A 15,226-nucleotide genomic window follows, 5' to 3' on the forward strand; every position below is an offset into this window, starting at 1 on the left:
TTGATCAAAATTGCTGTGGAACTCCTGCTGGGCTGCTAGAATGATATGGCGGATGCTGTCAGTCGGCAGCATGCACAGCGTCATGAGTTGAAACTGCATCTAAAACCTGTGGATTATATATTCAGACAGTGGGGTCAACCCGTGATCAATTTGTTCGTCACACCGGACAACAGCAAATGCCAATGCTGTGAAAGCAGATTTTGGCACCCAAAGAACGATATGAAAAGTCCTTTTGATCAGTTGGTCGAAAATGTTTGAAGTGCATCCTAAAACCCTCTCCAGGCACCACAGAGAGATTCTCCATCACAAACCCAAGTCGCTGAACTTGACAGCATGGTACCTGACCACTTATAGTTTGGCTATTCCAATTTACCGCAGGGATGTAAAGATATTTTGGCGCAGGCTTGGGCTCCAGTGACTTCAGAGACCTACAGTACTAATTGAAAGGGTTTCTGTGTCCAGTACAGGAATAAGGGTCATCATCTGCTTCCAATAAAACCTCATCAAATTCTCCCATATTTGTTGGACTCTGCCAAGAGGGAACTTAAATATTCTTCAATCAGAGTCCATCTGGTTACAATTTCAAGAGACGGGAGAACTGTCATCTACTCTGTCCTCCCAGGAAATAATAAAACAGTTCTTAAAAGGGCTCTTCAGATCGTTTCCGCCTATTAGACAACCTCCGGTTCCATGGGAACTTAATACTGTCCTCAGTCGGTTAATGTTACCGCCATTTCAGCCTACACATAGGACATATTTAAAATTCATATAATAGAATACAGTATTTCTCCTGGCTCTTACATCTGCTAGGAGATTATGAGAGATCCAAGTGTTTTAACCATTAGGCAACCCTTTCTCCGATTTATGAACAACAAGGTAATCCAGAGAACCAACTCTAGATTCAAACCTAAGGTTCCTTCTTCAAGCTTTCTTCCTAGATCAATCTACAACTGCAGAAAGATCATTGTATTCTTTGGATTTACATAGATGTCTTAGATTCTACATAGACAAGCCAAAGAACATACACGCATCAGAACTGTTATTTGTATCTTTTGGTTAACCATGAAGAGATACCCTGTCTAAACAGCTGAGAGCATATTGGCTTTTAGCCTGCATTGCCTTCTGTCATGCCAAGGCCAACACTCCACAGAAGAGTGAGGACGCATCTCACCAGGAGCATGGCTTCAACTGCAGCACTCTATGCTGGGGTGCCCTTAAAGCATATCTGCTGTGCAGCCACTTGGAGGAGCAGGCACACGTTTATGAAGTATTACTGCCTAGACATGGATGCAGAAGGTAACACAGCAGTGGGACAAGCAGTCCTGCAATCCTGTTTTGATTTATCTGAGCCACCTTCCTGCTTTTGTTATGTTTTCGTAACATGTACTGTTTGCTATTCTCATGTAAGCATGTCAGTATATAAAAGATCCAATGTTGGAGAAGAAATTAGTTACCTACCTGTAACTCCAGTTCTCCAGCATTGGCATCTTTTTTTATATTCACATGCAACCCTCCCTCCTCCTTGGTCAGTGGCTCATTCATTGTATATTCTTCTCACACTTCTACTTTAAATCTAAGCTTTGGTAGCATTTAGGGGGAGTAGGAGAGCTTAAGCTTCACCTCATTGGCTGAGGTTTGCGTTCTTTCAATTGTGGTGGATGGGCTACTAATTAGATGATGTTGTTTTAGGCATATTGCCAAGTGAACACTGTGTACTGATATTTGAATGTACCGAGGATTCCCAGCCTGACGATGGGGCAATGATTCAAGAATGTGAATATTTAAGATTAGATACCAATGTTGGAGTTTCAGCTTAATAACTAATTTCTTCTGCAGAGTAATTTCCTTTCTCTTGTCTTTATTACAGCTTCATTTTATACAGCACTACCTCAAGGCAAACTCCAACAATATGCACGACATCAGCACCAAGGAGCTGGCTTGCATCCAGGGGCAAATGATCATTGAGATCAACCGGTAAGAACAGTTACAGGGCAAATCGGAATAGCCAGGATCAACGGTTGAACAGAGATTCCTTATCATGGATCTTGTTTAATTATTAAGTACAGTGTTGTGATTCTACTCCTCAACTTGTTGAGAAATGCTTGACAGCAGGTCCTGCTTGACATGTTAGGTTTATTACATTTGCTCCCACTCTAGATCCGGATTGTTTGAAAGAAACATACCTTTATCGCATAATTAATAAAAATCATTGTAATCATCAAAGCCAAAAACGACCTACTGGGGTTTCTAATTCGTATGGAGGTAAAACACTGATACCAAGATAAGTTATTGAAAACCCACTTAAATAAGGTTGTGTGTTTCATCACGGGGGCAATAATCTGCACTGTCTTCTCCAACTCCATGCTGTCCTTAAGGTTCTGCATCTAGGCTGAGAATGAAAGTAGCACTAACAAAGTTGCTTAGCCATGAGCTGAATAGCTCCATCAGCTTTCATAGTTATCAGCACATGCTTTAAAAGTTGTTCTGCTTTTAATATGAATTTTGCCATGCATGCCCTATGCTATGGTGTCAGCCCTTAGAGACAAAATAGTATAAATTGTCAGCATGATCTAATGCCATTGGAGATAAGCATGTTTTTGAGGTACAGTTTCCTCCAGGGTAACTGTGCAGGGCATATGCATAGAAGGTGTAAAAAGTCTTCCGGATGATATGCACATAGTCTGCATTTCCCATTGTGTGAGCGTTTAAGCCATTTTGGAACTGCGTCCAGTGAGGGGAGTAGACCAAACCTGGCGTGCAGCCCCTTTGCCTTTAGAGATTTAGTCAGTATTTCACTGAGGTATGGCTGTGCTGATGGCGCCTTGTTTGTGTTAATAGTCACCCATGAATGGGATCGTAGCCTGAACTTGTCTTTGTCCTTGCTCCACGATAGCTGCTTGATTTGCTTGTTTATTAGTTGCTTAAATAATTTATGCTGTAAGGTCTTTTGCCACAGCTCTTCTGCCTGTAGTTGCTTGATTGCCAAGCCAATTTTGTCAGACCGTGAACTTGAGTCATACAGCATGTTCAGGCCTGTTTCGTCCTGGATAAGTGCTTTTAGTGTGTTTGGGGGCACAGTCTTAGCAGACAGCCATATTTGAGGATAGCTCCATTCTGTACCAAGGTCTTGTAGCCCGAATTCCAATCTGACTTGTGCTGGTAAAGAACTGTATGACAGGCAGAAAAGAAAGCGGAAAACCTTTCTCTGGGCAATATTCACGAAATCATTGAACCTCCTAGGATAATTTGCCATACCATATGTCAGGGAGGTCAGGAATTTTGCTTGATCACCATGAGGAGCAGGCTCCAGGTTGGACTTTGCAGATTTGTAGATTGAATTTGAAGAGCTGCGAGTTGTGATGCCACTCTGGCTTTCAAGGTGATTAGACGCAAGCGATGAGACCACCGCTCCTGCAACCAGACCCCCATAAATTTATAGCTACTACTTCTGCCCACTAGCTAGTTTCTACAAAGCCACTGCTTTTTCTTAATCACACGCTTGATAAAGATGACTACCTTGGTTTTCTCCAGGTTTAACAGCAGCATGTTGGTCTTGCAATACTGGCCTAGGGTGTTTAGCAATTTTTGGAGCCCCGTGCCTGAAAGCTTCAGCAGGACGATGTCGTCTGCGTATAGTAGTGCTGTTAGGAGTTGGTGGCCCAATTTGGGGGGATGGGAACTGAAAGAGTTCAAATGTGCACACAGTTCTGCAAAATATAAATTGAATAACACTGGGGCTAGTACGCAGCCTTGCTTAACGCCTCTTTCTATTGGGATTTTAGCAGACACTCTTGCATTGCTGCAAACATTTACCCTAGTCCAGTTGTCAGAATATAAAAGCTGTATTCCTCTTAGCAGGTTTGGTGGAATGTTGAGATCTACTAACTTCTTCCACAGTCTATGCCGTTCCACAGTCGAAAGCTTTAGATAGGTCCACAAAGCAGATGTACAAGGCCAGTTTCTTTTTTGTATATTTTTCCGCCAGCATTGCTAGTGCTATCAGATTGCCAGAGGTGCTGAACGAGGGACAAAAGCCTGTTTGGTTCAGAGGAATTAGATTCAGTTTGGTCGCCCAGTCTTAATATTCCGCTAACACACAGTCTGCGAATATTTTTGCATCCATGTCGAGCAGAGTGATCAAACGATAGCTGTCTGGGTTGCCGTTGTATGGGAGCTAGCTGGTTCCTTAGTGATGTTAACTTTTGATGAATGTGTCCACTTGGGCCACTAGATTGTGTGATAAGCTTGTTTTCCATGCCTCATATTTCCCTAAACACAAGTTTGACCATCTTATACGGTGAAGATGGCTTCCTGGATCCTGTGACCCTATATTATGTACCTGTGCCATAAAATGGTTGTTGTTCGTGATTTCAGTGACTTGCAGAAGATGGTCACTTTCGCATCTAACTTCTATGCTGAAGACATGAATGACCTTGAAGAATGCTATAGATGCAAATGTGTAATCTAGGGTGCTTGCCGATTTCTTTGATTTTGCATTGGGTTCATTGGGCAGTCTGTGGGGAATCGACCGTTCAAGGCCCTCTGTCCAAATGCTTCTAAAGCTCCCGCCAGAGGATGATCACATTTATCCATGTCCCTGAAGCGTGATTCTTGCTGCGCGATGTCCAGACACTGATCCAAGGATCCTTCTCTGGTGCTTCTTTTCCCATGGTTGGCCATGTTTAGGTTGAAGGCACCTGAAATGAGCCAGGAGGCGTTCCCGTATCAGACTTTTAGAGATAGCAATTAATTTTCTGTGGTGTCTAATAGGTGCTGTTTGTGAGTCGCATTGGGGTTGATATAAATGTTTAATATTATGACCTATGTTGATGCCCTTTCCAATAGCCAATTTTCAATGATGGCGGCTAACGTGGGCTGGTAACTGGTCAATGCACCTTGCCTTTAAAGATTTACTTGTGGTTATGTGGGTGGATAGGCCTCCCTTGGGTTGCCCTTTGGACTTTGGTTTTGCATTTGGGCTAAAGAATTCTTGGAACCCTGCTAAGGGATTTTCAGCCACTCTCCAAGTTTCTTGTATACCGATGATGCCAAAATTTCTCAAAAAAGATTCCAGGTTTGAGTCATGAGTGATTTTGGTAGCCCCAGCCATGTTTCAAGATATTACTTTTGTATTGCCCAGCCCACATTTAGGCAGCGTTCTAGAGTTAGAGATTTTTTGGCATTGCTGGAATCCAGCTCCAACCTTGGGGCACAGGGGTGCGTCAGGATTGAGGGGAGAATTTGTTCCTACTGTTCTCCTCTTTTTGCAGGTCCACTTTCTGGCAAGGTCGGTCGATAGTTGTTCCTTTGTGATGGAGATTATGAATTCTCTTGGACCAGTGACGAAGGTGGAGGATGCCCTCTTGGCGTGCTATAAGATTGATCTCTGATTGACAGCCTGGGGTTTGCTGTCTGTGTTTCCCATGGCTCCTTGAGGGATGAGGAATGTCGGATACTTTGCTTTGTTTGCTTCTTTGAGCTCTATGCCCCAGAGTTCGAATACGTCTGACTTTGATAATAGCATCTGCAATTTTTCCGCGCTGCTCAAAAAGACTTCCGTGCACTCATCTGAGTTGCCCTTACTTGGTGCTAGAAAAGCAACTTACTCAAGATCTTTACTGTTTAATTGTTCCAGCCCTGGGATAGTGTTGCAGATTCTCAAGAGGTTGCCTCTATTTAGGATGTCCCAGGGGCCATGAGATTTATATGTTGGATTTAAAATGAGGGTATGAGTGCCCCTATTCTTTGAGTGCGGCAGATGATAGAATGCTGTTGAGTGGCCATTTGTGAAGTGCAGAGCTAATGTGATTTCGGCATCTGTACTTAACCTTTGCTCTACCCCGGTGGGTGCTTGATATGTGGGAATTGCAGTGATCGGGTGGGCAGCAGTCTTTGTGATGGACCCCGGTGGTCTTGGCACCCAGACTGAGAATCCCAGGGCGGAGTGATTGTTCGATTGTTCCCTTGTTTCCTCGAGGGTGACCCCAAGAGGTGTGGCCTGGGTGGAGGTCTTGTATCTATCGAGTTGTACACGATTCTCGTGGGTCTCCATATCACTAGTTAAAATGGGATGTGCCCCATGAAAGGTATTAGATCCTGGTTCCCCCCCCACCCTGCTCCCCCCGGTCATCCCAGGACCCAGAAGTTGAGCTCTGTTTGATTGTTTCAAGAGGTGCCAACTGTGGGTAGGTGTTAGACCTGGGGCTGTTTGGTTGTAGTTCTTTGGGCCTGCTAGTTGCCATTGTATTACCAAGGACCCCCTGGTTTGTACTTTCTGCTGAGAGTTTCTTCCTCTTTCTGCTGCCCTTGACGATTGTTACCACTCTATGACCTCAGTGGCTCAACTTTAGTGTCTGTCAATTGAGCGGGTGGAGAGCATTTTATTAGTTCCACTTTGCTACTTGACTCTTTTTTCAAACTCCCTCTCAATGGGTTATTGCTCCAGTTTCTGTATAAGGAATGGACTTATATTTGTTGTGCATTTTCCTTAGACGTTTCTTGTTTTTACTGGACAGAATGGGAGGAAAAAGCCCTTCTTCTACAATGTACACTTTTTTTGGGCTTTCTGCTATTATTCTTAAAAACTGTTCTAGGCTTACTTCTGCCTGTGTTGCAACGTTTGCCACTCCTTTTTGTGGACTGTTTGTTGTTGCAGGGGTTTGTTGTCCCTGCGGCTGTAGCCTGCCATTTCTCTACTGTTCGGCTTCCTGTTTTAAGTTCACTACTACTGCCAACATGATTGATGGCAATTCTTGTAGTTTATCTAAGATTGGGCTGTAGTGGCAATGATGGGCCTGGGTAGTTGGCTCCTTGTCGGCCCCCACATACACTTGGGCTTTTTTGATTAGTAAATTTCATCTGTCCAACTTATTGTCAATAGCTATGGTAGTGGCTGCCAAGGTTTGCAAAATTTGAATTTGAATGCCCAGTTTATCTGTATTGAAAATAGTGGTGTTTGTTATGGCTGTGAGAGTTTTGTTTATAGGGTCCCATCCTGTCAGGAGAAGGACGTCTGAGTCCATATGCCTGTGATTTTGCGTTGTTTCAGTTGCATACTGCATGTTCGTAGTGGGTGGGTTAACGTTCCTTTTTATGGGTGTGTGTTGGTCACCCCCTTCCCCTGAGCGAAGCTCTTTGTTGAAGACCTCTTCTAAATCCTCCTGTGTAAGAGGGCCTCCCAGGGGTGGTTGGGCTGGTTCTTTCTTGGGGATGATAATTTTAAAGTCAGATTTTTCCAGCTGCCTTTTTGGTTTCCTTTTGTGCAATTCCCTTTGGTTGGGAAGTCGTCAGGGACTATGCTGCTGTCCTTTACCACTATAGTAGGGGAAAGCCCGCTTTTGTGGCTGGAAAGCATGCTTCATGTTGTTGTGTTCGATTTCCAAGTGAGGAGGAGTGCTTGGTACTGAAAGTTCTGGCATTGACTCTTGTGCTGCATTGCTTGGAGGGAAGTCCGCCCAGGAGTTGCCCAAAGTGACTGCACTGTTGCTGAAAGATCTCCAGCCAGGGTATGATCTCGGGACTGGTTCACCAGAGCATGTCCTGTGACTGGTGATTATCCCCAGGGGTGTAAACTACTCAGGAATACCTCAGATCCTCCCTTCACCTTCTGGGTTCTTCCTTGTGACTGCTCCTGGGGTCGTGGGGAATACATCTTTGAGGCCGTTGCCCCCTTTGGTGTCACTTGTGTTGTGGGTTTGGGCCCTGCAGCGTGCTTCATTTTCCCACCTTTGGCACACACCCGTTTATTGAGGGCCGCCTTCTCTCGCCTCATTAAAGTTTGTACCCTGTGATGAGCCATTACGAGGAAGGAGCTGTGGGTCCTCATACTCTCCTCACACTCTTCTCCGGTCCACCCCCTGTAGGTTCCTATGCCTGTGGGTACTCTTCCTGCTCCGTGGAGTGAAGGATGAAAATGTGATGGGAAGCTCAAGTACCCCTGAGTTGAGGATGCCTGACTGCTGCTGTCTCCGGGCTACTGAAATACAAGGGAGCTAGAGGCCAATGGCAAGCCGCACAGAGACCTAGCTGGGCCGCTTCTGCGGGGTACCGGGGCGCACCCTCAACAGCAGCCACCTACAGCTGCCACGCTCGCTAGGCTTGATAGCGATATCAAACTTGCTTGCTGCACTTTTGCTGGTACCTGCGGCTGTAGCTGTAGAGCCTGTGGTGCTGTAGAACCGGAGGGCTGGAGCAGCCTGGAGACCTCGTGGGAGAGCCTGTAGTTCTAGGATCCTGTGGAGTCAATGTTGGGGTCCTGTGGTCCTGGGTCACGCTGTCCTGAAGACCGCCGACCTGTGATCCGCAATTTTACACGGTGAAATGCGCTCCCCCTCGGGATGGCCCTCAAGTTGCCGGGCTGATTCTTGGGGAGGGGGATGGGTAGCTTGGCTGGTGGGACAGCTACTAGCCGGCTACAAGATCAGCTGCCCACCGCGCTACCTGAGAAGCCCAACAGGTCAGCTGTAGCCGCGCAGCCGGGCAGTCAGCAAACGGCTGTGGCCATAGCTTACGGCTCAGGGCCGTGCCCGGTGCTCTTGAGTGTTCGTGGCTCCTCCTGTGTCTGCGTCTCCACGAATGTCTGAAAGTTCTGGTTAACCAGAACTCTGTTCACTGTTCACCGTACAGATTGTGGAAGCCCTAAAACACCCATGTTAATATTTTATGTTAATGTTACTGTAACATATTCTACTAACCAATTGTAATCCTGGCTCTGAGCAACAAAGCTGGCATTAGAATGAACATGATTGATCCATTCCACTCAATGCAAGAAAACAAGAATCAACTTTTCCTACTGTACAAAAAAGCAATATTCGAAATTCTATGTGGATCATCTTTATTGCAACCCATTTCAATGTAGGCATGCAACAGTTAGCCCAGGTGACTTTCTACTATCAGGTTCAAAATCATTTGCAGGCGGACATTCAGCAAATGCATGTTCAGTTTAGTAAAGGACAGGAGAATCACAAAAGTATCACTAAATATCTGAAGAAGTTTGTGATATTTTGCCTAATTGGAACCAAATCAGATATCTTAGTCCTTGGAGAGGAAGCAAGGTACAGAATAACCACGGAGTGCCCCAACGCCTGAAAGTTAAACACCTCAAGCTTATTTCCTGCTGATCTTTCACCTCTTGAATTGACACTCATCAGGTATCAGACATTTTTAATTGATGATGCTAAAGATGGTGTACTGTCTTATCAGAGCCTATCACACATGGGTCAGAACCAGAGTCCTGGTTCAAATCAAATTAGACTATTGCAACAGAAACTAATAGTGAAATATAAAAACTGAATAGAATCCAAAACAATATTGCCAGAATGCTTGAGCGTAAAAATATCTGACCAAATATCTTCTCTTCATTGCACTCCTGGTAAACCACATAGCCGAAGTCAAGACTTTTGATTATGCATGAAGCATAGGAGTGTCATGTCAGCAATATCTTCAGATACTTGCCTGCCACACTCAGTTGCCCACTCAGATCCATCAACTTCATATTGGTCCACTCACCTGATTGCTAATTAATTTGTTGGGCTCTGTACAAAATAACCAATAATATAAATATAGCCCTCCACTTGTGGAGTCAACGTCGCATGTGAATCTATGTAAGATAACAACTGTAGCTACAACTAAGTAACTTTTTTACCTCCAGTTTTGAGTCTTTCTGGAATTAATTTGCTTCCAGTTAAAGGCAGCAGCAGTGCACAGAACAGCAGTGAAAGCAGGAATGTGATGCATCTTACTTGAGAGGTTCGCATGTTTGCCCTGTGCCACTCTGGACTCTACTGTGAATTGGGTATTCAAGCAATAGTACTTTATAGTGGGCTACTGTTTTTCTATCTATGTATCTGTCTATCACTCTATCTATCTATCTATCTATCTATCTATCTATCTATCTATCTATCTATCTGTGTATAAAAAAGGAAGTAGTGAACTCTAGATAGCTTCCACCTTTTAAGTGGAGGGTAACTCCTTTTTATTGAACACTATACTACACCACTGATACTCTAAAATGGTCCACCTCAAATGACTGTTTTTCTAGCAGAGAGTTTAAGAATAGAATTATCATAGTGCCATCCATGTTGATCTGAAAAATGCCTAAAGCCCTTTACCACTTCAGGCACAGTATTATAGCTTTGGATTTGTGAAATACCATTCAAGTCAACCTGGAATGAATAAAAGCAGTCCCAGGCATGTTTTTTGCTGTTATTAGAGCTTGTCATTGAGACATAGCTTTGCTTCAGAACCGAGGAACCACCCAGTATGAGTCGAAGCAAGCTACTTTTATTCATCCCAGGTTACCATGGATAATATTTTACCAAGCTAATCCTGTGTTATTTTTCGTGAGGATGAAAGATTGTAAATTAGAAGAAACAGAGTTGGTCCACATTGGATTCCTTAAAAGTGAGCAGCAAATGAAGATTCAGTAAAGCACTTCTGAACCAGAAATGGTATGAAAAATGTTTAGAGAAATTAGAGGGCTAAGCAAAATGAATGTTGAAATTATGAAAGGCTTCATTGAAAGAGTGCAGTGGACACTGATGAATATTTTGAAAAAGCTTGAACTGATAAGTGGGGTTTATGTGAAAAACAAAGTGACCCTTCACATGAAGGCACTCACTGATGCAGAACAATGTACGTGAGTCCCCATTGCTCATTAGCAGGGTGAGGGAAGCATCATGATGGACCTGGAGAAGTATAACTTGCTCATCATTGGAATAGCTGGGCTTCTTTTCACGCTATAGTGACTTTTTCTCTCATGTCTCCTCAGGTTTGCTCTGGCCTCCCATTTCTTCTGGGGCCTGTGGTCCATTGTGCAGGCTAAGATGTCCACAATAGAATTTGGCTACCTGGTGAGTGTTCCTGGTTTAGATCAAAGCATTTCTTCTTCTTTTTTTCATCTCTTCTCACTGTTTCTCTTTCACTCACCATCTCTCTCACTGTTTCTCTTTCACTCACCATCTCACTATCTGTTTGTTTCTCTTCCCAGGATTATGCAAAGTCACGCTTTGATGCTTACTTCCAGCAGAAGGAAACCTGTGCCTGATGACCACCTCACTGCACAAAGACATCCCCTTTCACTTGTTTATTTCTGCTCCAGTTTTCTAGACACATTTCCAGCTCATTTGGTCCATCTTTGTCAGTCTCTTGTGGATTGTCTCACAAGCCAGTGGAGTGTGCTTCCCATTGCCAGGAGTCTTCTAATGAGTGATTTGCTATGCCTCATTTCACTTTTTGTGATCATCCTGTGAAATTGCAGGAAAAGTAATAAAATGTTGAGTGTCATAGATGCTCTCCTGTTCTTATCCCTTGCAGTGGATTACTGCAAGTGAGAACGAAGCGGATACAGCCATGTCCACAGATCATTGTATTGCTTAATCTTGCCTGAAGTTGTGAATTGAACAGAAGACTGCCCTGAGGCAAAAGAGAGATGTTTACTTTTTATCATCCGGCAACTGTATAATTGTTTTATTAACTGTTGTATTCTATTTATTGATTAGTTATAACTGGAAGTGTACATTCCTTTTAGTTTCTAATTTAAGCCCAATCACAGAAAGTAAGACCTCAATATCAGAAAATAGCATAGAATTTGCTCGCTTTATCAACCAGTCAGAGGGAATGAACTACTGATTAATCGCTCATTCTGGGCATTGGGCATATATGGTGCCCACTCATGCGAGGCATGGAGGTCTATGGTGGCCAGTGACACACTGCATAAGTGACATTTTGGGTCTGTAGTACTCAGTCAAAGAGTGCATGATTGGCTTGACATTAATTGCCAGAGGGTGTGAGATGTTAGGTCTAATCACATTATTATATTGTATACCATGGTCCTCCAAAGTACAGTCATTAAGTATATATTTCATCCAAATGCACACGTGTATGTCCTGTCTGACTGTACAAAACTTAGATTGGGTCTTGTAGATGTCCATAGTCAGTCAACAGGTATAGAATTCTATGGTCATCCTATCACAGGCCACCTGAATTTTCATTCATTTGCTTGGCAATTGGAAAATAAAGGTTCAGAATGGTAAGTGAGAACCAAATGTATGCTTTTTGTGATTGAATGTATGTTCAAGACCTCCTCACTTGAACAGGTCAAAAGCCTACACATAGATTTTAGAATGCAATTCCTCCCTTTCCTGGTATTTTCAATGAAGATAAACTCGTAGGGTCTATGGTAGAACTTCAAATTGTGCAGTATCACATACTGCTATTATCATTCACAAGGCTCCTAATGGTGGTTCACTACTGTATCCTGTTGAGGCCTTACCAAGGCTCTTGCACAGCACATAATGAGACAGAGTAGGGTGAAGGTTGCAGGGGAGCTCACACTGGTAATGCTTTGACTAATCTGGTTATGTTTATCCAAATTATTCCTCTGGAACGGCAGAACTGCACTAGCATCATAAAAAAAGACTTCATCTGAGATGGATCAATTCTGCCACTTTACACCAGTTGCGATTCTGCTGATCCCCATAGCTTGAATATATAGCATTGGAAATCTGCATTTAAACCAATAAAGCTATATTGAAACAGACCACAACATGATCTCCATGTTATTAATTGCTTAAAAGAGTATACTTTTCAAAAGGAAAGGGTGTGCCAATCTTTGCTTTCTCTCGTTCGGTTATAAAAAGTTCCTTAGATTTGAGATTTTTGTTATAAGGGTCCTTGTGTGTTGTAAGTAAAGTCATGGGATGCCCCTCTTGAGAGTCTTATATTAGCATAAATAATGCTCCTGTTATAGAAGGAAGACCTAGTTTATTATTTTGGGTCAATTAATGTTATTTATAGTGTTCAACATAGGAAGTTTCTGTTGTGACACATGAAAACGGAAAGATTCCTATAGTCTGAGGTGCTTGTAAATTGTCTTTGGTTGTATTGTATCGTATTTATATAGCGCTTACTACCCCTGACGAGGCGTCTAAGCGCTTTTCGATGAGTAGCACGCTACTCTGGAACCCAACAAGAATTAGTGATGGATTAGTATCTGGAAATAATGAGTACAGTTTTAGTATTATTATGAGTTAATTTGAGCCGTGGATATGAGAGTTTGTTAGTTAGATTGACTGGAGTAATGGAGGGGTGGAGGAGGAAAGAAATCCAGAAGTGTTAATTGGGAGTATATCCTTCATTTACTCAACCCAAAGGCTTGGGATGAGTAAAGGGGGGTGGAGGAGGGAAGAGTATGTGGAAGGGTTAGGGAGAGCATAGTAGCAGGGTGAGATAAATGCGGGAGAATTTAGTAGGGTTGTGTGGGAGGTCATAGTAGTAGAGTGAGGTTTGGTGAGTTAGATGTGGAAGCGGAGGGAATGAGTCAGAGTGAGAATGGAGGATAGTTTGATAGAGACATGACATATGATGATGAGTAGATAAGTGTGATAAGATGAGAGCAGGAATTCATAGATATCTAGTATAACAACCCATCCGGGGCCATGCAATGATCCACGAACATGCCAAGCACAGAAACAAAATATACACATACGTACATACATATATATATATTTATATATATATATACACACACACATATGCACATACAATACATAATTAGAACCATGGGTAAAAAATACTTAGTCAAACAGGTTTAAAGAGTGTGTGTGTATTTTATTGTTATGACATAGTAGCAAAACATATTTTCTAAAGAAACTATAAATAAATAGAAATATACACATAATCTGAAAAAATATTTATCAACATAGGCATATGCAGTTCATAGTTGTTTGAATATGGTGGTTATGAAGGAAAGAGCCAACTCTTGAGTAGTTTTCTGAAGACAAGAACGTTATCTGTGGCTCTTATAGTTGGGGGTAATGAATTCCATAGTTTGGCTGCTTGGACGGAGAAGGATGTACCACCTATATTCTTTTTCTTGTATGGTGGTGTTCTAAGGTGGGGCGCCAATCTTGAGCGGAGGTTTCTTTGTTGGATGTATTTGGTAATTTTCTTTCTGATAAAAAGCGGTCCTGTTCCATGTATAGCTTTGTGGGTGATACAAAGCAGCTTGAAAGTGCATCTTCTGGCAACGGGTAACCAGTGTGGTGCTCTCAAGGCAGGGGAGATGTGGGCTTGCGGCTTTACATGTAATAGTAGCCTGGCTGTGGAATTCTGGATACGTTGTAGTTTTTTCATAACAGATAGAGATGATCCATGGTAGAGGCCATTGGCATAATCCAGTTTGGATAGTACAAGTGAGATAGTAGCTTGCACCTTGTGTGGAAATCCGAGGTGGGGAAGATGCGTCGTAAAGTCTTCAAGGTGATGAAGCTTGTTCGTGCTAATTTGTCCACTTGGGCATTCATAGTTAACTTGGAATCCATGGTGATTCCTAGGTTTTTAACTTCCTTGGATAATTGAGGAGGTGGTCCGAGATCGTCAGGCCAGACGCACAGAGGGTCATAACTTTTCCAGTCACCACATATGAGTATTTCTGTTTTGGAGGTATTTAGTTTGAGATGGCTCCAGGTCATCCACTGATCAACGGCTCTGAGGCAACTGAAGATTGCGAGTTTTCAATGTTTTGGGGCATTCTAATTTAAGTAGTATTTGTGTGTCATCTGCATAGTTGTAGCATGTGAGATGGAAATCATTGATCAGTTCTGGTAAAGATATCATGTAGATGTTGAAAAGCAAAGGTGAGATGATTGACCCTTGGGGGACCCCTGCTTTTGTGAGGTAGGGTTTGGATGAGAAGGGGGGTGAGTGGATGATATTAGATCTTTTTTGAAGATAGGAAGTAATCCAGTCGTGAGCAATCCCTTGTATGCCGGCTTTGTGGAGTCTTTGAGTTAGGGTGTAATGGTCAACTGTATCAAAGGCAGCCGAGAGGTCCAAGAGAAGTAGTGCAGCAACTCCATTGCGGTCGACTGTGTTTTTAAGATCATCCCAGATTGCTATGAGTGCCGATTCAGTGCTTCTTCCTGGGCGGAATCCAGTTTGGAAGTCTGAAAGTATAGAATTGTCTTCAATGAACTGTGACATCTGGGCGAATGCTGCTCTTTCTATCAATTTGCCCAGGAAAGGTCCATTTGTGATTGGTCTGTAGTTGTTGGGGTCTTGCGGGTCTAGGTTTGTTTTCTTTAATAAAGGTCATATGTATGCCTTTTTCAGGTCTACAGGAAAAGTTTCTGAAATTAAAGAGTTGTTGATGATTCTTACAGGTGTGGCAGCAGAAGTAGAAAGAAGAATGTTCTTGAAGATTTATGGTGGGCAAGGGTCAGAAGGG

General features: G+C 43.0%; 1 protein-coding gene across 2 annotated transcripts in view; it reads left to right on the forward strand.

Annotated features, from left to right (window-relative positions):
* CHKB (choline kinase beta) overlaps positions 1-12,544 on the forward strand; it is a 120,110-nt gene extending 107,566 nt beyond the window's left edge. The window contains exons 9-11 of one of the 2 annotated variants that reach the window (XM_069229476.1): positions 1,868-1,974; positions 10,769-10,850; positions 10,988-12,544. In XM_069229476.1, coding sequence (XP_069085577.1) covers positions 1,868-1,974; positions 10,769-10,850; positions 10,988-11,044 — 246 coding nt within the window. In that variant the 3' untranslated portion in view covers positions 11,045-12,544. Of the gene's footprint in view, positions 1-1,867; positions 1,975-10,768; positions 10,851-10,987 lie in introns of those variants that run through there. The other variant, XR_011202353.1, reaches the window with a different exon arrangement.
* The last annotated feature ends 2,682 nt before the right edge of the window (positions 12,545-15,226 follow it).

This window comes from Pleurodeles waltl, chromosome 4_1 (genome assembly GCF_031143425.1).
Source record: "Pleurodeles waltl isolate 20211129_DDA chromosome 4_1, aPleWal1.hap1.20221129, whole genome shotgun sequence".
Classification (NCBI taxonomy): domain Eukaryota; kingdom Metazoa; phylum Chordata; class Amphibia; order Caudata; family Salamandridae; genus Pleurodeles; species Pleurodeles waltl.